At 42.9% G+C, this 26,659-nt stretch overlaps 1 protein-coding gene across 2 annotated transcripts in view; it reads right to left on the reverse strand.

Annotated features, from left to right (window-relative positions):
• LOC133390664 (glioma pathogenesis-related protein 1-like) overlaps positions 1 to 26,659 on the reverse strand; it is a 58,106-nt gene that overhangs the window by 23,076 nt on the left and 8,371 nt on the right. The window contains exons 1-2 of one of the 2 annotated variants that reach the window (XM_061639713.1): positions 3,362 to 3,430; positions 138 to 223 (exon numbers count right to left, since the gene is read on the reverse strand). In XM_061639713.1, the coding sequence (XP_061495697.1) occupies positions 138 to 223; positions 3,362 to 3,411 (136 nt within the window). In that variant the 5' untranslated portion in view covers positions 3,412 to 3,430. Of the gene's footprint in view, positions 1 to 137; positions 224 to 3,361; positions 3,431 to 26,659 lie in introns of those variants that run through there. The other variant, XM_061639714.1, reaches the window with a different exon arrangement.

Genomic DNA, 26,659 nt, shown 5'->3' on the forward strand with positions numbered 1-26,659 from the left:
GAGTAAGGAATGGAACCACTGTAAAACAGTGCCTCCTATTCCCAATCCTTCCAGGCGATCTAACATACATGTAAAAATGAGTGAGTGTTAGTATTATCTTTTTCATGAATGTTTACTTAATTCAGTTCTGTACTTACTACAGAGATTATTTTGACAGGTGTCATCTTCTGAGCATGCTCTACATGGCTGTCCTGCTTTATAAGGTCTCGAAGGGTAGTTGCCACTAAAGAATACAATTTTCAAAATGTAATAACGTACTCAATTCACATGCTAAATTGAAAACTGAAAGGCAAGCAATCCAAACATAATAAATGTTTAGTTGTAACAACTAAATTGCCTATGTTTTTATGCTGAGGCATCACCTCAAAGAATAGATAATAAAAAGGAGTATCCTGAGCTGGAATAGTTGAACAGTCCTAGATGCAGATTGGGTAAAAATTGTGGCATATGCAGAATTAATAAATCTGCGAAGGAAACATTTAGGAATACCAAATGTGATCTTCAGATGTTATACCCAAAGAACAAATACACCAACCACTATGTTGGTTTACTACAACTTAAATCACTTCAGTAATGATTGCATGAGCTCTGAAAAATGAAAGGGACTGCCTTCAAGTTGATACCGACTTATGGCTACAGTATAAGTAGGGTGTTCATGGTAAGCAGTATTCAGAGGGGGTTTATCATTGCCTCCCTCTGAGGCTAGTCCTCCCCAGCCGGCTAGGGCCTGCTCAGCTTGCCACAGCTGCACAAGCCAGCCCCTTCCTTGTCTGCAACTGCCAGCTGGGGGGCAACTGGGCTCCTTGGGACTCTGCAGCTTGCCCACGGCTGCACAGGTGGCAGGGCACGTAACCCCTGAGCCACTCACTGTGGGAGTGATCTTTAGCTGGCCCTTTATACCCAGGAGACATGAGTGGGGATTTGAACTCACAGACTCTAGACTCCCAGCCAGGCTGTCTAACCACCATAAATAATTGCTTGTCAGTGGTCTGCAATGTGAACTATGAGCCTCTTTATTTTTTTAAAAAAAATTATAGTGCACATCTTTCTGAAAAATCGTAACTTGATTTAAAATTAAATTTGAATTAAGTACAAGCTAAAAATTTGATATTTCCATGTAATTCAGAAACACTTTTTTGGTCAGTAACTTCTAGCCCTTATTTATGAAACTTCTGGACACTTACAGCACAATCCTGTATATGTTTACACAGAAGCAAGCCTCACTGGTAGAGATATGAAGACCTGGAAAAAACACTTTTTCCCCTCTGGTTTTTTCCCCTCGGGCTTTCACATCTCTACCAGTGAGGTTTACTTCTGTGTATACATATGGAAAAGCCCTGTTTCCCCCTCCCAAAACAAAACAAGGCTTTGAAAAACAGTGTTTTTTCCCTTCAGTGTTTCCGTACCCCCCCTCCCTTGGCCCTTCACATCTCTACTCACTGGGTTCAATGAGGGCTCCTCTAAAATACATATGTATAGGACTACAGCAGCGTTCAAAATCCTGTTAAATTTACACAGCCGCTTGGTACACAGTATCTATGAAAAATCCACTTTGTGGTCAAATTTGGCATACAATTTACTGTGTGTTTCCTCATTTCACAGAGGTTACTACAAAACTGGAAAAGGAACCAAAACAGAGCTACAATCTAATCTAGGAGAAGCATCTTCCTTACCAGAAAAGACATAAAGCATTTGGGGCTTTTTAGTTTACGGAGGGCACAGATATGTAATGGGGGCATGACAAAGATTTATATGAATTTGAACAATGTGGGAAAAGTGGATAAAGAGAAATGAAGTGCTGCAAAAAGGTAGTTGTAATTATTGCAGCAAGAACAAAGAGTCTTGTGGTGACATCTTTTTTTAAAAAAAACACTGTTGCATGTGATTTCCTGGACTAGAATTCACTTTCACTGATGCAAGAAGCAGATTTAGAGAAAGTTCATGGCAGACTAGAGTAGTTCACATAATGTGTTTAACTCATAGAATTTACACCAGATCACTAATGGTCACTAGCTTAGCCAACTTTTTAAAAGGATCACCATTAGATGCATAGACAGAAATGGCTAGGAATCATTTAGAATTGAGCATGTATGTTCAGAGGTAGTATATTACTGAATACCAGTTGTGTGTGTTGGGCAGGAGGGGGGAGTCAAGGATTCACACAAGCACTTTGATATTCTCCTCTGAGAACGGAGTATCAATAGGAAACTAAAGAAAGCTGCTGTTTCAAAATAGATCTGAAACTTGTTATGTTGCATACTGTTAAGGAAGTGTGATTGGAGCTTTTGTGAAATTGAAAGTTTTCTGTGTCCCAAGAGAGTGAAGAGACCCAAGGATTCTTTGACCCAAACTTATCAAGGTTGTCAATGAGAACAAGATGAGTAATGACAGGCACACCTCCCTGAAGACAGCTTGCCCACCTCTATTTCCTGTAATGCTAGCATGTGTCTTCTACGGTGCACTCTTTATTTTATGCAGGTTTGCAATGAGGCCCAGTAGCCTACCTGCCACTGTATGTGGGCTACTTGTGGAAGCTATAACATGCCCAAAATTCTCTGAAATACAAAGGTTCTGTGGCAGACATGTAGGAGTTCCTCATCAGATCACTTGATGACAAAAGGATTTCCTGAAAGTAAAAAGTCCGAAAGCCACCAGCTTAGAGAATTCAGAAACTGAAGTCTAGCTTTAAAATTATTCTTTTGAAAGACTAAATTAAATTGGTAATAAAGCTGAAACTCCAAGTCTAAGCTCACTTACTTATAGTGGGACTAAACATATATATACTTCGCCTGGCATGGCTCTTCTACATATCAGATAGAGGTATTTATCATCACCCTTTAACTGAATTCTTAGCTTTTTCAGAATTGTGCATGGTGTTTTAGGCCACATAATTTATTGTTGAGAGCCAGTGTGGTGTAGTGGTTAAGGTGTTGGACTACAACCTGGGAGACCAGGGTTCAAATCCCCACACAGCCATGAAGCTCACTGGGTGACCTTGGGCCAGTCACTGCCTCTCAGCCTCAGAGGAAGTCAAAGGTCAACCACCTCTGAATGCTGCTTACCAGGAAAACCCTAATCATAGGGTTGCCATAAGTCAGGATCGACTTGAAGGCAGTCCATTTCATTTTTTCTATTTATTGTTAAACCATGCAATGACTGGATAACATAGCAGTTCTATACTCCAAATGCTTCTGAAGTGGATATCCATCAATAAAAATGTGAACCAATTTACAAAATATTGCTATATACCACTATACAATTGTAAACAGCCATGCATTTTAGAATACTTTCTATATCAATAGTAGACTATATACACACAGACTCTTTCTCTGTATATTCTCTTAAACATTTGTTAACTTACGTTGGACCATAATTGCACACAAGATATTCAATATTTCTATGTCGACCCATTTTATGGCAGAAAACAATAGCACAGCCAATCTTATAAGTAGACGCCCAAACAATCTGGGGAAAAAAGTAGATTTTATTTTACAAAATAAGGTACAAGTTGTGCTAATAGTTACCAAAATTAATTTTGTCCCCAAATTTCTCCCCCATACTTTTATTGGCATTTGTCCAAAGGCACTTTTTATTAGTATTTGGGAGAACTAGCTGACATATAATCAGTTCTGCCAAATACTAATATAAAGTGCCTTTAGACAAATGCCAGTAAAAGCAGCAATATGCAACACATCTGTATTGTTAAAATATACTCTATTTATGATGTTACAAAAAGAAATTAACATCATCTATTGTTTACTTTTTTGATACAAATAATGATAATTTTGTAACTGGAAATGGAAATGGACTGCCTTTAAGTCGATTCCAACTTATGGCAACCCTATGAATAGGGTTTTCCTGGTAAGCAGTATTCAGAGGGGGTTACCATTGCCTTCCTCTGAGGCTGAGAGGCAGTGACTGGCCCAACGTTACTCAGTGAGTTTCATGGCTGTGTGGGGATTTGAACCCTGGTCTCCCAGGTCGTAATCCAACACCTTAACCCAGCCTTTCCCAACCAGTGTGCCTCCAGATGTTGTTGGACCACAACTCCCATCAGCCTCAGCCAGCATTGCCAATGGTCAGGAAGATGGGAGTTGTGGTCCAACAACATCTGGAGGCACACTGGTTGGGAAAGGCTGCCTTAACCACTACACCACCCTGGCTCTAGGTAATACAAATTATAATTTGATGTACTGAATTTTAGCAATATTATTTTCATTTCTTATGAGTACTGAAAATGTAGTACCAAAGAGTACTATCATAAGTTTGAAACAGAATCAGACAGTTAAGTTTTATTGCATGGTCAAAGCTGTCATGAAACTGTGTATTCAGAGAAAGTAAAATAAACACAATCAGGGACACACATCACAAATACACATATACAAATAATGTGGCCCATGCTGTTAATCATCCTTACAATTTATCAGACTGAGACAAACAAAATATTTCCTAATCCTAGAAATTTGTACAGCATATTGTACTGCTTTATGGGAAACATATTATTCAATTTTTAAAAATCAACAATTTGATAGAATGGGCAGCCCTGTACTCTGTCAAAAACAGGACTTATTAGCATACACCAAATGCATTTTCTTCAGGACTGAAGCACAGGAGGAAAGGATTAAATCCCCAGCTGTTGGTATTCACATTTTTTCAAAAATCTACATATTAACTGCAAAGATGCTTCTAACATCAAATCTAGTTTGGCCCTAAATTTTCTTGTGTCTGGTGTAATTCATGTTACCTAGAGGACTGCTGCAATCCCAGTCCAGTATCTCAAGAAGACAAATAACTGCCAAGAAATATCATGGACTATCAAAACCTCAAGCCTATGCAGTACCTTTTTATCCTATGCATTAGAGCAGCATAGTTCTATAAATTTTCTGATCTTTCTAGTCACATCTGTTTGTAGCTTTAGGTATTTAGTACAAATTCTCCAGTTTTCTGAAACTTTTACAACAAAATACTCCAACTAGTTTTTATGTTTGGAGCACGTTTTACATTGCAATCTTAACTGAGATATCTGCTAGCTGGGTGGGGTGGGGGGTTGGATGTGGTAGAAATCCCAGCATGAATAGAAAGGCTTTCTGCTAGACTACACCACCCTCCTGCAGTGGATCTCCCTCCACCATCTGATCTCAAGATCAGCCTGTATATGTATATCCATATGTCTGTTTACATGAACTCACAAGGTTACACATCTCTCCAGAGATGCATTACTGATGATTTTGAATCTAGGGATTGTTACATGCCACAGAGGCTGCTGCATGGTATCTGCATTCATTTAATTATTTTGTAGAATTAGCAAAGACAACAATCCCAATCTGGGGTTAAACAGAGTAATATTTTATTTACACAGCCAAAATGGCAGCCAGAAAGTACAATGGTATTGTGGCTTGGAGCACCAATTAAATATTACAGAATAGCAAGATGGTTAGTTGTCAGCAGATTATCGACATACTACCCAAAACTCAATCAACAGCTTGTACTTGAGTTAGTTTCTATGATACAGTTTGAGATAGATGGAGGCAATGAATCTAATGGTTACCATATATGGAGTGAGGAAGAGTGCTAGGAATTCAGCAGGGATGCAATGGAGATGCATTAGGGGAATACTTGAATGCAAATGACTTGGTGTGATGTCCACACCCAGGCACTATGTCTCCGGCTGCCTGGGGAGGGGAGATCTGGCCACAAGGGGGTATACCCATCCACCCTCCTCCTGTTTGAAGTTTTCATAACCACCAAGTAAGGAATTAAATAAGTTTAAGAAAGCCACCCTTTATCAATCAACCTCCAAATGTCCCTGGGGTCTCTCTGAAGTCTCACGAGGTATCATGGTATCATGACATTAGATGTGGTTGGTGAAAATAAAGCAAGACCACACCAGGTGTTTATAAAACAAAGAGTTCACTAAAACAGATATGCAACATAGAAAAGATCAGTTTATTTCCCTTTGGAGCAAATTAACAAAATAAAATTGATTAAAGCATCATCCTCTATGCCTAGCTGAAAACAGTTCCTAAACTCACCAGGCTCTCAGGAGAATCTTATTCCTGAGTAGCAGCCTTTCCTCTTGGTTTTTGCCTATCAACCAGGCTCACTAAGATTTACCTTATCACTCTGAGATCCACATTACTCTAAACGCTTGTTATCTCAGGAGTCCCGCCTTGAACAAAAAAAACCCCTCCAGAATGGCTACTACTTCATAAAGACTTTCCTTGTCAATTGTATGCCCCAGAAGCCATATAAGGCCCAGACTGGGATGTGATTTATCAGTAATCTGGGTTTCTTAGAACACTCCTAACTATTGCCTTAATATCTCATGCAAGTAAAGTAGTGCTCAAGATTCTACAACAAAGGTTCTTACCATATATGGAGGGAGGAATGCCAGACATCCAAGCTGGATTTAGAAAGGGAAGAGGCACTAGAGATCATATTGCAAACATACGTTGGATAATGGAAAGGACCAAGGAATTTCAGAAGGAAATCACCCTGTGCTTTATAGATTATAGCAAAGCCTTTGATTGTGTAGATAATGAAAAATGGAATGCATTAAAAGAAATGGGGCTGTCACAGCATCTGATTGTTCTGATGCACAACCTATACTCTGCACAAGAGGCTACTGTAAGGACAAAATATGGAGAAATCGATTGGTTCCCAATCAGAAAGGGTGTGAGACAGGGGTGTATTTTATCACCCTACTTGTTTAATCTATACGCTCCTGAGAGCCCTCTCCTGTGTAGAGCTCGTACAGCTCCATGGTATACCCCAGAGCTGAGAGCGATGAAACAATATAGGAGACGACTTGAGTGCAGATGGAGGCGAACTCCTAGTGGATCCAATTATACACTGGTAAGTGCCTATGGTAAGCTGTATTTAGGGGCAGTGAGGGCAGCAAAAAACAACATTTTGCTGCCACTATCAAATCATCAATCTGCCACCCAGCGGAGCTCTTCAGAATTGTCTGGGGGCTATTACACTCTGGCCCCAGGGACATGGTAGAACCATCTGAGGCCCGCTGTAATGAATTTGCTAGGCACTTCCAGGATAAAATCTTTAGCATCCGCCAGGACTTAAGACTCCAGTGTTATAGCAGGTGAATCAAGCGAGGTATCCAGAGCACAGTCTTGTCCCGATGTCTTGGATGAGTTTCAGTTGGTGCAGCTTGAGGATGTTGACAATGTGCTTGGACAGGTTTATGCAACCACTTCTGTGCTGGATCCTTGCCCTTCTTGGCTAATAAAAGCTAGGAGGGATGGAACAGCCGGCTGGGCCAGGGAAGTGATTAATGCCTCTCTGCGAGAGGGGGTGGTCCCTGGCTGCCTAAAAGAGGCGGTAGTGAGACCACTCCTGAAGAGGCCCTCCCTGGACCCAGAAAATCTTAATAACTATAGGCCGGTAGCAAATGTTCCATTCCTGGGCAAGATCCTGGAACGAGTGGTTGCAGGCCAGCTCCAGACACTCTTGGATGAGACCAATTATCTGGATCCATTTCAGTCGGGTTTCAGGCTTGGTTTTGGCATGGAAAGGTATGATGACCTTTGTCGGGAGAGAGACAGGGGAAGTGTGACTCTGTTGATTTTTCTTGATCTCTTAGTGGCTTTCAATACCATTGACCATGGTATCCTTCTGGGGAGACTAGCTGAGTTGGGACTGGGAGGTACTGCATTGTGGTGGTTCCACTCCTACTTGGCAGGTCGCCTCCAGAAGGTTGTGCTTGGGGAACATTACTTGGCACCATGGACTCTCCAGTATGGGGTTCCGCAGGAGTCAGTTCTGTCCCCCATGCTGTTCAACATCTACATGAAACCGTTGGGTGAGGTCATCCGGAGCTTTGGAGTGTGTTGCCATCAGTATGCTGATGACACGCAGCTCTATTTCTCCTTTTCATCTTCTTCAGGTGAGGCTGTCAATGTGCTGAACCGGTGCCTTGCTGCGACAATGGACTGGATGAGGACTAATAAACTGAGGCTCAATCCAGAGAAGACTGAGATGCTGCTAGTGGGTGGTTCTTCTGACCAGATAGTGGATGTCCAGCCTGTCCTGGATGGGGTTGCACTTCCCCTGAAGGAGCAGGTTTGTAGTTTGGAGGTTCTCCTAGAACCATCTCTGTCACTTGAGGCTCAGGTAGCCTCGGTGGCACGGAGTGCCTTCTACCAACTTCGGTTGGTGGCCCAGCTGTGCCCCTATCTGGACAGGGATAACCTGGGTTCAGTTGTCCATGCTCTGGTAATCTCCAAGTTAGATTACTGCAATGTAATTTCGATATCATAATGCCGTTGTATAAATCTATGGTGTGGCTGCATTTGGAATACTGTGTACAGTTCTGGTCGCCTCATCTCAAAAAGGATATTATAGAGTTGGAAAAGGTTCAGAGGAGGGCAACCAGAATGATCAAGGGGATGGAGCAACTCCCTTACGAGGAAAGGTTGCAGCATTTGGGGCTTTTTAGTTTAGAGAAAAGGCGGGTCAGAGGAGACATGACAGAAGTGTATAAAATTATGCCTGGAATTGAGAAAGTGGATAGAGAAAAGTTCTTCTCCCTCTCTCATAATAATAGAACTCGTGGACATTCAAAGAAGCTGAATGTTGGAAAATTCAGGACAGACAAAAGGAAGTACTTCTTTACTCAGCGCATAGTTAAACTATGGAATTTGCTCCCACAAGATGCAGTAATGGCCACCAGCTTGGATGGCTTTAAAAGAATGTTAGACAAATTCATGGAGGACAGGGCTATCAATGGCTACTAGCCATGATGGCTGTGCTCTGCCACCCTAGTCAGAGGCAGCATGCTTCTGAAAACCAGTTGCCGGAAGCCTCAGGAGGGGAGAGTGTTCTTGCACTCAGGTCCTGCTTGCGGGCTTCCCCCAGGCACCTGGTTGGCCACTGTGAGAACAGGATGCTGGACTAGATGGGCCACTGGCCTGATCCAGTAGGCTCTTCTTATGTTCTTATGTGCTCTATGTGGGGCTGCCGTTGAAGACAGTTCAGAAACTGCAGCTTGTGCAAAATGCAGCGGCCAGATTGGTAACAGGGACCAGACAGTCCGAACATATAAAACCGATTTTGGCCCGCTTGCATTGGCTGCCTGTATATTTCCGAGCTCGATTCAAGGTGCTGGTTTTAACCTATAAAGCCTTACACAGCTTGGGACAATACCTGATGGAACGCCTCTCCCAGTACGAACCCACCCGTACACTATGCTCAACATCGAAGGCCCTCCTCCGGATTCCTACTGGGAGGGAAGGTTGGAGGCTGGCAACAAGAGAGAGGGCCTTCTCAGTGGTGGCCCCCAAATTATGGAATGGTCTCCCTGACGGGGTGTGCCTGGCACCCACACTGTTATCTTTTCGGTGCCAGGTCAAGATTTTCCTCTTCTCCCAGGCATTTTAGCATGTTTTAAATTGTGTTTTAAAAGATGTGTTTTTAAATTTGTATATTTGTTTTTAATGTTTTTAGTTATTGTAAACTGCCCAGAGAGCTTCAGCAATATATGCGAGAGCGCGCGAGAGCGAGAGCGCGAGAGAGCGCGCGAGCGCGAGAGAGCGCGCGAGCGCGAGAGAGCGCGCGCGAGAGAGAGAGAGAGAGAGAGAGAGAGAGAGAGAGAGAGAGAGAGAGAGAGAGAGAGAGGCCATGGTTCCTGACTCCTCCAAAAATAGTTATCTTGGGAAGAAACACATTCGTTCCTTGATGGGAAAGTGTACCAAATGTGGTCCAAGCAGAACCAGTCAGCACAGATTGCTGAGTACATCCATGCACAATGTGGTGTGTATCTGAAGGTACCGAACGAGACCAGATGGAATTCCACCTTTGATGCGTTGAAGCAACTACATGAGCTCCTGTCAACTGTGCCACTAAAAATGAACTGCATAATGGATCTGTGCTCCTTGTTCAGGATCACAGCTGCTGAGACTGTAGTGGTGCAGGAATATGCAGAGGTCATGGGGCCGCTAGCCCAGTCCCTAAGCCATCCTGCAATGGGAGAATGGCATGTTCATGGAGTATTTGCTACCAACACTGTATAATCTGGACCGCAAGTTAGAAGAGCTAGAAAACAAACCTGTGAGGTACACATACTGTTTTCATCTGTTGAGAGGTATGTGTGAAGCCCTAAGAAAGCAGTTTGCAGCTATCTGGGAGTACAAGAGCTTCTTCTGGCAGCTTGCCTCCATCATTGCTTCAAACTAGAGTGGCTGGAATCATGCCAGGCAACCACCCACACCAACAAGTAAGAACATTAGGGAAGCCCTTTGGGCGGATTACACCAAGGGAAATGTTCTCTTATGGGAGGCATCTGAGGGCTTAAGGTGGTAGGCCTTTTCTTCCTGTGGCTCCTCATCACAACCTTGGGTGTTGCAAGTAATCCTTAAGGGCCTGTTGTGCTGCCCCTCAAGTGTGATGACTTGGTCACCTTCCTACCTTTCATGTCATCATCCTCAGGCTCAGGTTGACAATTGGACCCTGAATCAGGGGACATGACAAATCAAGAGAAATCAGGAAATCAAGAGTATATGGTGGTTTCCTAACACATGTGTCAACATAACCTTTCTCTTTCTTAGATACACAATAGAAGCCTTATTGAAAGCTGAAATAAAGATGAGTGCATTTAATGAGGACAGTGATCAGTCTTCAGACAAAGACCAGGAAGGAGATGACTTGGAAGTTGACTTTATCAACATTCAGCCACAGTAGAACGCTTGTTCAGTACCAGTGACAGTGTAATGACTATAAAAAGACATTGTCTAACGTGCTCTTTGAACATCTTTTCTGAGACATAACAGAAATGTAAAGCAGCATTTCAAGTGAAAATTTAAATGTGTTGCGGTATCATCACTGCTGGGTAGGGGATATGAGATTCTGTTATGTCATTCTGTTCATTTTATGGATAAAAAAATATTCTACTACCTTCTGTGTGTGTGTTTATTTTTAATGTTGTTTTAGGCTACTTAGGTGTGCAGCAGCCAAGACCAGCACCTTGTAGGCACTCTATTTTTTAAAAAAGTAACTTAAGTATTTATTTATTTGAAATATATCCTACCCTTCCTGCTAGTAGGAGCCCAGGGGGGCAAGTATAATTGTAATGATTACTTTTGAGTAATGGTAAAGTAATCAGTTCCTTTCAGAGCAATTGTAATGTTAATTTATTACTTTTTGGGTCCATGTAAAAGTAATTGTAATTTATTACTTTTTAAAATCAATCTTCCAAGCTCTGCTCCTAGGGGCGTCTGTTGTGGGAGGTGTGCACAGGAGGACTAAAGAGCGTAGAGATGTGGAGACAAAGGGGAAAAGGAAAAAAGTGTGCATTTTAAACACAAACTGCGAAGCAAAGTTAAACAAAAATTGTGTTGCCGCACTGCCATTCTCTTCGCAAAAAGCATGAAAGAGGGGAAGCATAAAAACAAGCAAAGACAGGGTTGATATGATTGTGAAAAAGGAAAAAACTCAGGCATTACTTCACTTTGATCTTAGCCAATAGTCCGAGAACTGAAAGCAAACAAAACAAAAATTAGTCCTCTAGGGAAAGGAGGAAAGGCAAAAATGGCTGGGAAAAAGCAGAGCCCTAGTAAATACAAGAAATGGAGGGAAAAAACTCAATAACCAGGAAGAAAAACAAGATACAACTCAACAAGTCCAAAAAAGGGGAACAGAAGAAAAAAATGTAGTATTAGAAGGAATGGTTTGTTCTTACCGTAAACTGTGTTTCTTCATGGATGACAAGAGGTCTCCAAGTGGGTAGTGTAGCTCCCCCTACAGCTCAGAGACAGGAAATGCTTCAGCAAATACCTTTGCTCCTCTTCTCTTGTTGAGGCTCAGTTTCATTTCTTGGAAAAGCTTTAGGGATCAACCTCAACAGAAAACTCAACGATCAAACATAGTACATGAAAAAGAGCTCACTCATCTGTACAACAAATGTGTTAGGAAGAAAACATGTTAGGAATAAGGTCAACTGCCCATTGAGAAATAAGAGTAGAAAGGAGTCATGGCATTCCGATTCAGTCCCAGCCACCGGAAAATCAATCAATTAATCAATACAGAGACTCACAAATACTATAAGGTTGGGCCTTGGAGACCTCTTGTCATCCATGAAGAAACACCGTTTACAGTAAGAACAAACTGTTCCTTCTCTCATGGCAGGTATCAGCTCTTCACTGAGACAGCAGTGTCGGTGGGGGTGCAGGCAGGGCTGGAGATTCCTTGGTAATTGCCAGGCCGTAAGTCCTCAGCTAGCAGCTTGGCTATAAATCTGTCAGGCTAGCAAAGAGGAAGCAAGATAAGGGCAGAGGCCATTCAAAGCTTACGTGCCAAGCCAGAAATCCAGAACAGACATCAGTGAAGGTCTGGGTCTAGTTTGCCAAGAGATCAGTCCAAGTCAAGATTCAGGGGATAGGAAGACACACACACAGTGGTCACGCCTGATGTTGTAGTCAGCAACAAGCTGAACCCAAGGTTTGACTTTTAAGAAGCAGGTTTGTCAGCAGGTGTGAGCCATCAGTGTTTTGGCCTCTCTTCTGCCTGACCTTCTGTTGTCTACGTTCTGCAGGTGAGGGGGGAGTATCCTGTTCACTGTCTGCGTCTAGCTGAAGGGCTTCAGCTGTGTCTGGGGTGCTCTGCAGCTGAGGGGGAGAAGGAGCTGGGTTCTCAGGAGTTTCCTCCATTTCTCCTTCTGGGTCTGCTGCTTCTGGGTTTGCTGCTGTTACTCCTGAGTCATCCTCGTCTAATGAGTCCTCTGACAGGGCCATGACAAGCAGGGACCCCAGAACTGTTTTCAAGGTGGGGGGGGTCAAGACTGGCAGGCAGGCAGGTTATGTCATGATGACCTACTTGCAGGTGCATTTTACAACTACTTATTTAATGGGTTAAGTAAACAATAAATCTGTCATATTCTGGCACTGTCACAATCATAAATACACTTGAATAAAAAAGAGAAAAACGTAAGTTGAATATGTTTTTTAATAATGTTTTAACCCTTTTTAAAGTTGTTTTTTTAATTGTTCTTAACGCTGTTTTGTTTTAATGTATTTTAAGATCTGTTTTATGATGTTTTAAAGTGTTTTTAGTGCTTTGTTTGCCTCCCTGGGCTCCTGTTGGGAGGAAGGGCGGGATACAAATTAAATAATAAATAAAATAAATAATAAATAAGTAGTAATTGCTCAAAGTAAAAATTACAGAATGCTTATGGATAATGGAATACCCTTTGTAAGTTCTAACTAACCTGTTTATGCTTCAGAGATGGAAAAGAAGAAAGCAAGGTCTTTTGTACAACGTTAGGAACTTTCCATTTGTTACTGGAACTTCACATAACATCTTTAAAATAAATATGTATAAAGATCTTAAAATAAATTAAAAGTACAATAAATTAAAATAAATAAATAAAAAGATCTTAGAATAAATTTTAAATTAAAGAATAAAATTAAAAGATCTTAAAATATGTAATAAAATAAAGATTTTAAAATAAATAGTATAGCTGTGTTCCTTGTATTCTGTTATTTATAACATGGATATCATAACAGGCATGTATTATACTTAACAAACCCTAAAGATAGTTTCAGAAGGGGTGGTCATGTTTGTCTGAGATATGAAATCACAAACAAGGAGTCTGTTGCATCTTAAATAAATTTGTGAGTCTTTAAGGTGCCATAGATGCCTTGTTTGTGTTTTAATAAACCATAAACATTACTGTGGCACACTTAAGCCAAAGATGGCTTGGCATTCAGCAGTTCTTGTGATGAATTCATTCATTATATTTTCCAAAGGAATTTGACCAGTTTTTTGCTTGTGCACATGAAGGAGCAGATGTGTAAGGCGCTTCTGTGTCATGCGATTACACAAGTATGTCTTTACCCTCCTCAGAGCACTGAAAGAATGTTCTCCTGATGCTGCTGATGCAGGTATGGTGTGTAAGAGCTGTACCAGCATGACGACTTGGTCTAAGAGATTTCGGACTGTCTGAGGTTGTTGTCTCAATGAGACACCTTCAATAGGCTTTACCTCAGCAGTTGGAATGACTGTTGGGAGGAGTAACAGTTGTGCCAGAAGCCTGTTCAAATCAAAGTCACAGCTGTGAACTCCAAGGGCCTCTCTGAGCTCTTCTGTGCTGCTAAAATGCCTTCCACATGCAGCAGTTACTAAAGCATTTTCCAGTTTCACTAGTTGGACCATTCCAGGCTGGTTGAACCGATGTTTGATTTCAGATGTTTGTGATCAATTACATCAAAGAAATCCTTCTGGAGAGTTTTATTTGCATCCAGGACCACTGGTGGTGTTGGTGTCTTTGTATGCTCAAAATGTGCTGGTGGTTTTCCACTTCTTGAAATTTCAGGCACCTTCAGGCCCAGTTTCCCAGCAGCAATTTTAGTGTCTTGACAAATTGTTTCAAATGCACTCTCTGATCTTAGGTTTGACAGGATGCAAACAAGCATTTCTGCTGCTTGCTTTGCCACTGCTGCACTGTATTTGGTGCCTTGTTGGGTTCTTGCAAGCTCTTCACATGGCCTAAACGCTGCTATGGATGTATTTAGCCCAAATGCTGTTTCAAATTTACCAAGGATTTTGTACCAAATTCTTCCAAACTACACAGGAAGTGGATTGGACTGTGAAAGACCAACCCAAATGGTGTTTGCATTTTGACCAATTTGTAGGGCAGTACAATATCTCAGAGAGGAGGTCAGGTCTCCTGCTCCCCTGGTGCATTCACTATAGCTGCCCAATTTCCCTGCTTTTTAAAGTTTGATAGAAATAGAAATAGCTATGGGCTATAGGTATGTTCTTAAACCGCAAGGTTTTTTGCCTATTAGTGAATATAAAGTACAATATCTACTTATGAAACTAACTGCATTAAGTTAGTGAACCTGCTTATGTTAAACTGTTTGAAAATTTGAGAATCCTGTGTATTTGATTCTTTATCATAATTTCAGCTGTAGTATATGAACAGCATTTAGTTCAAACTGATGCTTGTAAAACACGATACTCACTCAAGAACGATTCTGAGTCACTGTGTTGCAGGCCTTTGTTCTTAATCTTTAGTAGGGCTCCAACATACAGATTAAAAATGGCTGCTGCAAAGCTCTCCTCCCTGAGTTCTCCCAGCTCCAAGAAGCAGTCCCTCTGTTAGCTCAATTAAAGTACTTTTAAATAGAAAGTGTTCCTTTCTAAGGTGTGTAAGCCCCTTTTATGAACAAAATACACCCAAACTAATGGGACAGAAACCTGGGGGAAGAAATGCAAATATCTTAGCACAGATCTCTAGGCAACTGGGGGAAGGTGTAGTATTCTGAGTAGTTTAAGTATGTTGCCACCTAGTGGCCAAAGGGCAGATGTATTGCTATAGCAAAAGGAGACTGAGCATGCTCCAGTTTGCTGGCTGGAACTGTGTCTAAAATGGCTGCCAGGCAAAGATCTTGATGAAAACAGAACAAAATAAACACAGTAATCTGTTAGCATTCCTGGTGTGGTCTCCATAGATTACAGAAGGGATTCTCATGCTCTGACGACCTCTTTGTAGTGGCAGTACAAGAAACAATTTTTTGCCAGAACTTAAGAACACTGCTGTACCACTATCAATTTTGCCTGGTCATTTCAGTGGGGCTCAGCCCACCCAGCCTTAGTCTTAGTGGGGGCTTGAGCCCCCCTTGCCCCCCCTGTTCCAGGGTTCATGTCTCATGGATGACAGAGGTCTCCAAGTGGGACATACTAAAGCTGCAGGCCTAGGGTGGGACAATGGTAGGCCCAGAGGAGGATAAGACCTGTTGCAGAACTCTGGCCAAATGACGCCTCCACCATGGTGTATAGATCAATTTTGTAGTGCCTAGTGAAGGTACTGGGAGTGGCCGTGTCGCTGATTTACAGATATCTAGTATTGGAGCATTTATGGAAGAACTGCTGATGTAGTGGCGGACCTAGTGGAGTGTGCTGTAATGTGCAGTGGTGATTGCAAGTGTAGGCACTCTCATGCTAAAGAAATGCAAGGTCTGTTCCAATGAACTAGGGCTGAACTTGGTACTTTTTCCCATAGTGGGCAGGATGGAAGGACATGAATAGGGACTCAGATCCCCTAAACGGTTTGGATCTATTAATATACACCTTAAGTGACATCTAATCTCTAATGAATGCCACACCTTCTCTTTGGTGTGGGAAGGGTTAGGACAAAAAGAATTATTATTTCCTGTTGCCTGTGGAAGGCCATGTTTACTTTGGTGACAAAGGCTGGGTTAGAATCATAGAATCATAGAGTTGGAAGGGGCCTTGTAGGCCATCGAGTCCAACCCGCTGCTCACAGCAGGAAATCCACAGCTAGAGCATCTCCCGCAATTAGCTGTCCAGCCTCTGCTTGAAGACATCCAGCGAAGGGGATCCCACCACCTCCCTAGGCAGTCGGTTCCATTGCCGAACTGCCCATACTGTCAAGAAGTTCCTTCTAATGTCGAATCTGAATCTATGCTTCTGCAACTTAAAGTCATTAGACCTAGTCCTACCCTCTGGGGCAGCAGAGAACAAATCTGTACCCTCTTCTATGTGACAGCCCTTCAGGTACTTAAAGAGTGCAATCATGTCACCCCTCAGCCTTCTCTTCACCAGACTGAACATGCCAAGTTCCTTCAACCTTTCCTCATAAGACTTGTTCTCCATACCGGCTATCATCCTTGTCGCCCTCTTCTGAACCCGCTCTAACTTGTCTATATCTTTCTTAAAATGAGGCGCCCAGAATTGAACACAGTATTCCAGATGAGGCCTGACTAATGCAGAATATAGTGGGACTATTACTTAACTTGACCTGGAAACTATAGCTCTGTTTATGCAGCCCAAAACCGCGTTTGCCTTTTTTGCCGCAGCATCACACTGCTGGGTCATGTTCAACTTGCGATCCACTACAATTCCAAGGTCCTTTTCACACGCACTACTGCTAAGCTGGGTATTTCCCATCCTGTACCCGTGCATTTTGTTTTTGTGGCCTAAATGCAGAATCCTGCATTTGTCTTTATTGAATGTCATTTTATTAATTTCAGCCCAATTTCCTAGTCTATCCAGGTCCCTTTGGATTTTATTCCTGTCTTCCATTGTGTTAGCTATCCCTCCCAGTTTCGTATCATCCGCAAACTTCATAAGGCTTCCCTCCACCCCGTCATCTAAGTCATTGATAAAAATGTTGAAGAGTATCGGCCCCAGGACAGAACCCTGTGGCACTCCACTCGAAACCTCCTTCCAGTCCGAAGCAGAGCCACCGACGACCACTCTTTGAGTACGGTTTTCCAACCAGTTGTGAATCCACCTGACAGTATTTCCATGTAGTCCGCATTTGACCAGTTTGCTAATCAAAAGGTCGTGGGGGACTTTGTCAAACACTTTGCTGAAATCTAGATAGATGACATCTACAGCATTTCCACCATCTACTAAGCTAGTGACCCGATCAAAAAAAGAGATGAGATCAGTTTGACAGGATTTTTTCTTGACAAACCCATGCTGGCTCCTACTAATCACAGCATTGTCATCTAGATAGTTGCCAATGCACTCTTTTACTATCTGTTCTAATATCTTTCCCGGTATTGAAGTCAGACTGACCGGCCTGTAATTACCCGGATCTTCTTTTTTACCCTTTTTAAAGAGCGGGACGACGTTTGCCCATCTCCAATCCTCCGGCACCTCTCCCGTTCTCCAGGATTTCTCAAAGATGATGGCAAGAGGTTCCGAGAGTACATCAGCTAGTTCCTTCAATATTCTGGGATGCAGTTCATCAGGCCCTGGAGATTTGAACTCATTTAGGTTAACTAGGTATTTCCTGACTATCTCCTTATCAATCTTGAACTGCAATCCCGACCCCTTACTGAGATTGCTACCGATGCAAGGTTGCACACTGTTCCCTTTTTGGGAGAAAACGGAGGCAAAATAGGCGTTGAGCAGTTCTGCCTTTTCCTTGTTATCTGTCAACATTTTGCCATCCTCATTGAGCAGCAGTCCCACCATTTCCTTGGTCTTTCTCTTGCTTCGAACATATCTGAAAAACCCCTTTTTGTTGTTCTTCGCTTCTCTTGCGAGCCTCAGCTCATTCTGCATTTTAGCTTTCCTTATGCTATTCCTGCAAGCCCGAGCCGTTCATCGGTACTCTTCCTTGGTGATGCGTCCTTCCATTCTTTATACATGCTCTTTTTAATTTTTACCTCCTCCTCCAGTCTTCCGTGTAGCCACATTGGCTTTTTCCGATGTCTTCCGTTTTTCTTCCTCTTTGGAATCGTTTGCGATTGCGCTTTTTGTAATATCTTCTTCATGAACTGCCACGCTTCTTGGGCTCCTTTTTTCTTTATCTAGCCACGGGATCCTACCCATCATTTCCCTGAGCTTGCTAAAATCGGCTTTCCTGAAATCCAAAGTCCGTATTTGACTATATTCTTCTTTGGCTTTCCCCAGAATCACGGATTCCAGCATTACGTGGTCACTTTCCCCCAAGGTACCGACCACTTTAATTCCCGTGACCAATTCGTCCTTGTTAGTTAAGATCAGTGTGATGATCCTGTATTAGTGTAAATATGGTAAGTGCTGTTTGTATAGGAGATACATGGTAAGTGGAATGAAAGAGGAGGGGGGAGTGAATGGGCAGTAGAATGCTGGATGATTGGCTGAGTGTTTAGAATGGCTGAGAGTATAAATGGAAGGATGACAGTTGAATCTGGGTGAACGGTGATCGTGAGTGGGTTGTTTTGGTGGGTTTTTGAGAGGAGATTGGGTGGAGAGTTGGTGGATGTGAGGAGAGTGTGGAGTTCAGATTAATACTAAGACCAGTACCTCAGGAATAGATGAAACCATATGCTTAAGTGCCTTTATAAAGAAATCTTGTTATCTCTGTTATTTAATAAATATATTTGGTTTACCAAAGGCCTGATCCTTGGCTGGGGTTTCACAGACCAGAAGGGAGGGTAAGGTAAATACCAAGGCTGAAGGGAAACAAATGGTGGCAGCGGTGAAGGGGAGAATATAACACCACAAGTATTCAGAGCAAACCAGAATTATCTGCATTGATACAAAGGGAGTGGGACAGCTTAAGCACTCAGTCCCAGAGGTAACCTCATAGAGAGACTCAGGCAGAGTCTCTGGGAATACTGGTTATAGGATGTGACTGGTGGTGCTGCCTAGCAGGGGGATCTGGTGAGATCTGTGCTAGAGCGGGGAGAGAAACCATAAAAAAAGACAGTCCGGACTGGTGGAGTCCCTGGTGGTGCCTAGTGACAGGCAGTAACCATGAGCAGGAGGAACCTGACAGGGAGAGCCAGGGAAGGGCGTCACAGGTGGTGGCAGAGGTGGGATACGAACACAGGAGACTACGTCACAGGTGTTGGCTGTAGCGGTGGTACGAATACTAGAGAATCCCTAACAGTGGTGTGACAAACAGAAATAACAAAACAAGATTACTTGTGAGAGTGACTGGCAAGAGTGTGTGGCAAAGAGTGAGTGAACTCAAACACCATGGCTGAATATATAAAAATGAAAAGAGAGGAGCTGGTGGAGAAGTGCATAACATTCAATTTACCTCACGAGGGTAAAGGGGTAGATGAATTGAGGTTAGCACTTATAGGATTTGCAACTGCCCAGCAAAAACAACCTGTCAGGGAAGAGACCCCAGAAGGATACTTAAGCAATCCTGCTTATATAGAGTATTTGAGAGAGAAGTTAAGATGGGAGGCTGAGGAAAAAGATAAACAGCGAGAGTTAGAAACTGAGAGATTGAGGAGGGAGGCTGAGGAAAAGGACAAGCAGAGGGTCTTTGAAATGGATGAGAAAGAAAAGCAGCGAGAGTTAGAAACTGAGAAGTTGAGGATGGAAACTGAGAGATTGAGGATTGAGGCGGATGAGAAAGAAAAGCAGAGGGAGTTGGAATTTGAGAGAATGAGAGTGGATGCTGAATTACAGGTAGAAAAGTTAAAATTTGAAAGAGAGAAGTTTCATTCTGATGAAACAAGAAAGGACAGAAATGAAACAAAAATAAAAATTACTCCAAAGGACTTTGCTGTCTATGAGCCTGGTCAAGATCCTCAAATTTATCTCACAACCTTTGAAAAGGCAGCTCAGTTGTGGGGGCTACCTGAAGATAAATACATGCAGTATTTATCAAACCTGATCAAAGGGGAATTCGCAGAGATATACCAATATTTCCCCTCAGACAGGCCCGTCACCTATGCTGAGTTTAAAGAGGCAGTCTACAAAAGATTCAGACTGGGACCTGACTATTTTAGAAAGTTATTCCAAAACTGTCAGATCCAAGCAGGGAGGTCTTTTGTTGAACTGGGAGCAAAGCTGATGGATATATTTGGAAAGTGGATGAGTAGTGCCAAAGCTCAGTCAGTGGAAGAGGTGAAAAGCCTCATGATACTGGATCAATTATACCATCAGTTACCACCAGAAATAAGGCTCCTGGTCAAAGACCGTTCCCCTACATCGGTGTAGGAGGCCGCAGAGATGGCGGATCACTTTGCCTCCAATAGAACTGGCTGGGTGGGGAAAACATCAAGAGATTTTAAACTCAGACCATATAGTGGCAGCAGAAAGGATGTGGTGCCACAGCGAGTGAGTCCTCCAGTAAAATCTGAAGGGCACAGGACACCCCAGAGTGGATCTGTGCACCCTAAAAGTGAGGAGAAATTATGCTATAAATGTGGTAGACCGGGGCACCTACGTTTTCAATGTGAGGTTGCCAACCCCATTAGTAATCCTGCTCAGGCAAGGGCAGTAAAAATAGAACCAAAAGATCTAACCACGAAAAAGGTTCAGTTCTGCCAGATAAACTGGACAGAAGTAACAGACCTTGATTCAAGTCTGAGAGAGGAAGTGAGTGTACAAGGGGCAAATTATTGGGCATTGCTTGATACTGGTGCCGCTCAGACATTACTGAGGCCAGATTTAATAAAATCTGAGGAAATATTACCTCAGGAAACTGTGACTATTCAAGGAGTGAGGGGTAGACCAGAAAGCTTGCCTATGGCCCTAGTGAAAATGGAGTGGAGAGGCTGAGAGGGCAAATATAAAGTAGGTATTAATGCCCAACAACAAGAACCAGTGATACTGGGAAGAGATGTTATGGGGGCACAAGGGAAAATATATGTGGTGACCAGACAGCAACTTGGCAGAGAAACAGAAGCCATGTTAAAAGGGGCTGAAGGAAACAGGGTGGAATCTGTTTGCGAGCCTCAGGTCACCATAGCAACCCTTGGCAGGCCTGCTGAAGGAGACAAACTGTATCAAATGGTCTCTGGGGAAGAGACAAAGCATTTCAGAGAAGAACTTAATAAGGATACCAGTTTGAAGCAAATAAAGGAGCAATCCCTGACACAACAGATTCCTTTCACTGACAAACTGAGGAATCAAGTTGTGTGTGAGAATGGGATTTTATATAGACTGTGGATGCCTGCTGAGAGAAAGGATGAATGTGAACCAGTGAAGCAATTGATAGTACCTAGCAAATACAGAACCAGATTGCTAGAGGTAGCCCACGATGTCCCATGTGCAGGACATCTGGGAATAAAAAAGACCAAGAGGAGATTGGCTGCACACTATTATTGGCCAAACATCTCCAAAGATGTAAAACAACATTGTCTATCTTGTGGTATATGCCAAAAGGTGGGAAAAAGTGGAGTAAAGACTAAGGCACCCTTAAAGCCCCTTCCTATAATTGGACAACCCTTTTATAGAGCGGGAATAGATTTGGTGGGCCCTTTTTCCAAACCCACAAGGCATGGCAAGAAATATCTACTGGTGGTGGTGGATTTTGCCACCAGGTACCCAGACGCAGAAGCACTAAGATCTGTAGAAGCCCCTGGAGTGGCAGAGGCTTTATTAAAAATCTTTATGAGGCTGGGTTTCCCTCATGAAGTGCTGACGGATCAAGGCAGTGTATTCATGGGAGAAGTGATGCAATGTATGTGGAAATGTTGTGGTCTAAAACATCTAAAGACCACTACTTACCATCCCGCCACTAATGGGCTGAGAGATTCAATGGGGTTTTGAAGGGCATGAAAAGAAGCTATGTTCAAGATCACCCACAAGACTGGGATGAGCGTTTGGGATGCTTCTTATTTGCGTACCGAGAAGTCCCTCAAGAGTCAACAGGCTTCTCACCCTTTGAACTGATGTCCACTAGAAAAGTGAGGGGACCTTTGGAACTGTTAAAAAATTCATGGGAAGGAACCCTGGGAGAGTACAAAACATCTGTAGTAGATTTTGTATTGGAATTCTGCAATAAATTAACATCAATGATGGAAGTAGTGAAAGAGAATTTGAGTCAAGCACAGGAGAAGCAAAGTTACTGGTATGACAGAACAGCCAGGGAACGTGTGTATGATGTGGGAGATATGGTTATGGCATTCATACCCAGGAAACATGACAAATTACAGGCTAACTGGGAAGGACCATATACCATAAGAGAAAGGCTTGACACAGTGACGTATGTAATCACCACAGTATTAGAGGCATTAAGAAAAGCAGGCCTCACAATAAAAGCTAAGAAATGCCAGTTTGCGCTAAAGGAAGTAATCTATTTGGGACATAAGGTGGGGAGTGGGAAAATCACCCCCTTATGGAGCAAGGTGGAGGCAATACAAGCGTGGCCTATCCCCTTAACCAAAAAGCAAGTTAGGGCATTTCTAGGTGTGGCTGGTTTTTATAGGAAGTTTGTGAAAAATTTTGGGGAAATCGCAACCCTCTTGCATGAATTGACAAAGAAAAAGTGTTCTGAGCGTGTGGTATGGACGGATGAATGTCAGAAGGTTTTTGATCTGCTGAAGCAAGCCTTGTGCCAAGGACCCATATTAATAGCACCAGACTATGAGCAACCATTCATCGTGGCTACAGATGCGTCAGACCTCGCGCTGGGAGTCGTCTTGCTGCAGGAGAGAGAAGGCACCAGACATCCAGTGGCGTATCTGAGTCGCAAGCTGACGCCGAGGGAGAAAAACTATTCGTCGGTCCAAAAGGAGTGCCTAGCGGTCGTGTGGGGACTGAATAAGTTGCGCCCATACGTGTGGGGACGAAGATTCACGGTAACAACGGATCATCGGGCCTTGTTATGGTTACAGACTATGAAAAACCATAATACTATGCTGCAGAGGTGGTCCTGGGCCCTACAAGACTATCAAGTGAACTTCCAGTTCATCAAAGGCAAGGACAATGTATTGGCCGATGGACTGTCAAGGCAAGTGGCTGGGACTGCAGTGACGTGACCAGACAGAGGAACAAAGAAAGACATTTTCCCCAGAGAGACTTGTTTTATTTGTTAACGTGGCGTATGAATCCTGGAACAGGAATAATACTCTGCCGTTATTTTAAGGGGGGGGAAATGTGATGATCCTGTATTAGTGTAAATAGGGTAAGTGCTGTTTGTATAGGAGATACATGGTAAGTGGAATGAAAGAGGAGGGGGGAGTGAATGGGCAGTAGAATGCTGGATGATTGGCTGAGTGTTTAGAATGGCTGAGAGTATAAATGGAAGGATGACAGTTGAATCTGGGTGGACGGTGATCGTGAGTGGGTTGTTTTGGTGGGTTTTTGAGAGGAGATTGGGTGGAGAGTTGGTGGATGTGAGGAGAGTGTGGAGTTCAGATTAATACTAAGACCAGTACCTCAGGAATAGATGAAACCATATGTTTAAGTGCCTTTATAAAGAAATCTTGTTATCTCTGTTATTTAATAAATATATTTGGTTTACCAAAGGCCTGATCCTTGGCTGGGGTTTCACAGACCAGAAGGGAGGGTAAGGTAAATACCAAGGCTGAAGGGAAACAAATGGTGGCAGCGGTGAAGGGGAGAATATAACACCACAAGTATTCAGAGCAAACCAGAATTATCTGCATTGATACAAAGGGAGTGGGACAGCTTAAGCACTCAGTCCCAGAGGTAACCTCATAGAGAGACTCAGGCAGAGTCTCTGGGAATACTGGTTACAGGACGTGACTGGTGGTGCTGCCTAGCAGGGGGATCTGGTGAGATCTGTGCTAGAGCGGGGAGAGAAACCATAAAAAAGGACAGTCCGGACTGGTGGAGTGCCTGGTGGTGCCTAGTGACAGGCAGTAACCACGAGCAGGTAGGAACCTGACAGGGAGAGCCAGGGAAGGGCGTCACAGACACCTACTACCATGTCGGTTTTATTTGTTTCTCCATTTATTTTTACCCAAATGGTCTCTGCCGGACCACTTTGTTCGCTCTCTTGGATTTCCATAGAGGTGTATTTGTCTTTGACATATAACGCTACTCCCCCTCCTTTTCTGTTGCTTCTATTCTTTCTGTAGAGTGTCTTTCTGTTAGTGTGAAGCACCACCCTGTCTTTGTGGAATACATGTAAGTGCTGTTCGACAGATAGTGTGCAGCTCAGACACCCTACGTGCTGTCATAATAGCCACGAGAAGAAATGTTTTGAAGGAAAGAATTCTTATAGGGACTGACCCCAAAAATTCAAAGGAGGTTACCATCAGCATCATAACAACATTTGAGGGCCAGATCTGGCCTGCGTCTCCTGCTTTCCTGTGTTGTGGAAACTTGAGGTAATGAGGCCCTGGTAACTCATGCCAGAGAGACATCTGGAGACTCAGGCCAGCCAATGTCTTACGTGCAGTGAGGTAAACCAAGAGAGCCCCTTGCACAACTAATAAATACCCAGCCTTCTCCACAGGATGAGCTATATTCAGCTTAATTTACATTTTCCCACCAGAATGATAGTAAGATCCTCCTCTGTAAGGAAGTAATTGGATAAATCCAAAAAGTTCACAGACAGTTATGAAGGGCTGCAAAAGTTTACGCAGACAGTTATGAAGGGCTGCAAAAATTAGTTATGAAGGACTGCCACTGTCCATAGGAACAGACTGGGGCTTCCAACTGCAGCCCATGAGGCAATTCATATACCTTCACTACACTGAGGCCCCAGATTATTCTACTCTTGCCTCTGAAGATGGCCTGCTACTGTTCAGGCCTTGGGAAAACTGGAGTTTTGAGCTGAGGCTCATGAGGCAATTCATATGCCCTTCTTACACGGAGGTCCCCTAGAGGAGCCACCATTGTTCTATTGCTCTATTGTTGTCTTTAGAAATGACCTGCTGCTGTTCAGACCTTGAGAGAACTCGAGCTTTGAGCTCAGGCTCATGAGGCAATCCGTATGCCTTCACTACACTGATGCCCCCTAGAGGAGTCACCACATTATTCTAATGTTGCCCTGGAAACCGCCTGCTGGTGTTCAGGCCTCAGGAAAAAGGGAATCAGGTCTCGTAAAAATATTGAACCTGTTGTTCTAGTGCCTCTCATAAAGAAAGGCAGAAAGGCTTTCCAGCCGAGGACTGTCGTAAAACTTATAGGGGTTCTCTCAGGTAGAGAAAAGACCAAACAAGTAGCGGCAAGTCCAAGGCATTATTCACAACTACTGCAGTAGGGCAAACACATACATTACACAACAATGGGTGAAGCATGAGTCACGCCCCTCCTTTTCTGCTTCCCCTTTTTATATGCTTTTGCAGATCACAAAGGCTTACACAGAGAGTCGCACACAAAGGCTTATCTAACCAGGCAGGAAGGAATATGCAGAACAAGACACAAGACATACACAGTTGCGTATGTGAATGTAGCTTGCAAGTCTCCTGTTGTCCTGGGATACGGCCTTGATTTTATCTATTTTATTACATTCTCTTTTACTTCTACTACATTCTCCTCCCTTTTTAACATCTTTCCCATGATGTTAAATTTCTTGTTGGATCATTAATTTCCTTCTTTCATGAAAGCTCATTGGATTTATCACGGGGTTTTTTATCCAGTTTCCACACATTTGAATAAGATTTGGTAAACAACAGCAAAGCATTATTAATACTATCACAATACATGCAGTATATTAGAACAAGACAGAAGATGAGGCTTATCAGACTAACAACAAGACTTCTTAACCAACCAAGATTAGGAAGCCAGGACCCCTTAAGTGAGGCTGTCTGTTGTAACAGTATAAATTGTTCCACAGGTAAACTCCCATCCCTTCATACACTTGGAATGGACTTCTGTATGTGCTGTAACATTTATGTATGTGGATTCAGTGATGTCCATGCATGTATCATTAACTAAGACATTTGCAGGTTTTGTATAACTATAGGTACCCATATAGTCAAGTGGAATAGCAGTCCATAAGGAACAAACAGTTAAATCTGGTCCCCATGGATAGCACACAGTTTGATTGCCCTTATAGAGTTTACAATGTACTGCCAGAAAGGTGTAGGCAAATGTAAGTGTAAGATAGGCAAGCAACAGGATGAACATTAGAATGGCCATGGTCCCTTGGAAGACGGTTGACACAGATAGTAGGAAGCCCACCATTGTACTTCTTTAGGTTGCCCACACCAATATTTCTAATACAAAGGTTTTGCATATCAGAGACACAGAAAAATAAGGCAACAAATTAATAATACTGAATAGCAAGCAATGTGTGATTCACACAGTTCTTGGATGGTGTTCATCAGACCTCCTGGAAGAGGTTGGCAATGAACCACTTGTCTTCTTCTGGGTCTGTCCTTAACTTGAGAGCTGGAATAGGACTGGCAACGTCTTGGCTGTGGTCAACAATAGCAGGTTTTATGTGGCTGTGATGAATCCAGGTACTGCGCTCAGCAACCTTGACTGCTATGTGGGTCATAAGAAGAATCTGGAATGGGCC

This window comes from Rhineura floridana, chromosome 8, assembly GCF_030035675.1.
Source record: "Rhineura floridana isolate rRhiFlo1 chromosome 8, rRhiFlo1.hap2, whole genome shotgun sequence".
Classification (NCBI taxonomy): Eukaryota; Metazoa; Chordata; class Lepidosauria; order Squamata; family Rhineuridae; genus Rhineura; species Rhineura floridana.